The sequence below is a fragment of the Sphaeroforma arctica genome, assembly GCF_001186125.1.
Source record: "Sphaeroforma arctica JP610 unplaced genomic scaffold supercont1.13146, whole genome shotgun sequence".
In the NCBI taxonomy this organism is placed as follows: domain Eukaryota; class Ichthyosporea; order Ichthyophonida; genus Sphaeroforma; species Sphaeroforma arctica.
Window position 1 is genome coordinate 1 of NW_014027412.1, and position 562 is coordinate 562.

The following is a 562-nucleotide window of genomic DNA, read 5'->3' on the forward strand; positions in this document are numbered from 1 at the left end:
TATGTGTGTGTGTGTGTGTGTGTGTGTGTGTGTGTATGTATGTATGTATGTATGTATGTATATTTGTATATATATGTAGATTATACTCATATCACTGGCTTGCTCATGCTCGCCCGTTCTCACAGGCACCCGGCCATAAAGGGTGTTTCATCGGTGTGCTGGATATCTACGGATTCGAGGTGTTTAAGGTCAACAGTTTCGAACAGTTCTGTATCAACTACGCCAACGAAAAACTGCAGCAACAGTTCAACCAGCATGTCTTCAAACTGGAACAGGATGTATGTACATGTATGCGTCTACCTTGAACAACATGTACGTACATGTACATAGATGTACACATCTCAGTATACACAATCTTAAATGCACACGCGACTGTACTGTTACTACAAGATGTTTAAATGTTTAGTAGGCAAATGTGGCACACATTTGACGACGTATCAGTTGTAGGTATCCGCAAATATTTTGGCATACAAACGCATGCGTACTGAATCTTCAATGAAAAAAATTGTAAATTTTCTATCTTTTGAGTATACCTAAACCATTGCTTGAGGCTTCAACTGCA

The 562-nt window shown here is 39.3% G+C and overlaps 1 protein-coding gene across 1 annotated transcript; it reads left to right on the forward strand.

Moving 5' to 3' along the window:
* Positions 1-125: 125 nt before the first annotated feature.
* On the forward strand, positions 126-305 carry SARC_17993 (hypothetical protein; the record flags this gene model as incomplete). The annotated part of the gene is made up of 1 exon (XM_014287920.1): positions 126-305. A coding segment is annotated over one exon (180 nt), but the record flags the coding sequence as incomplete, so codon positions are not given.
* Positions 306-562: the final 257 nt, after the last annotated feature.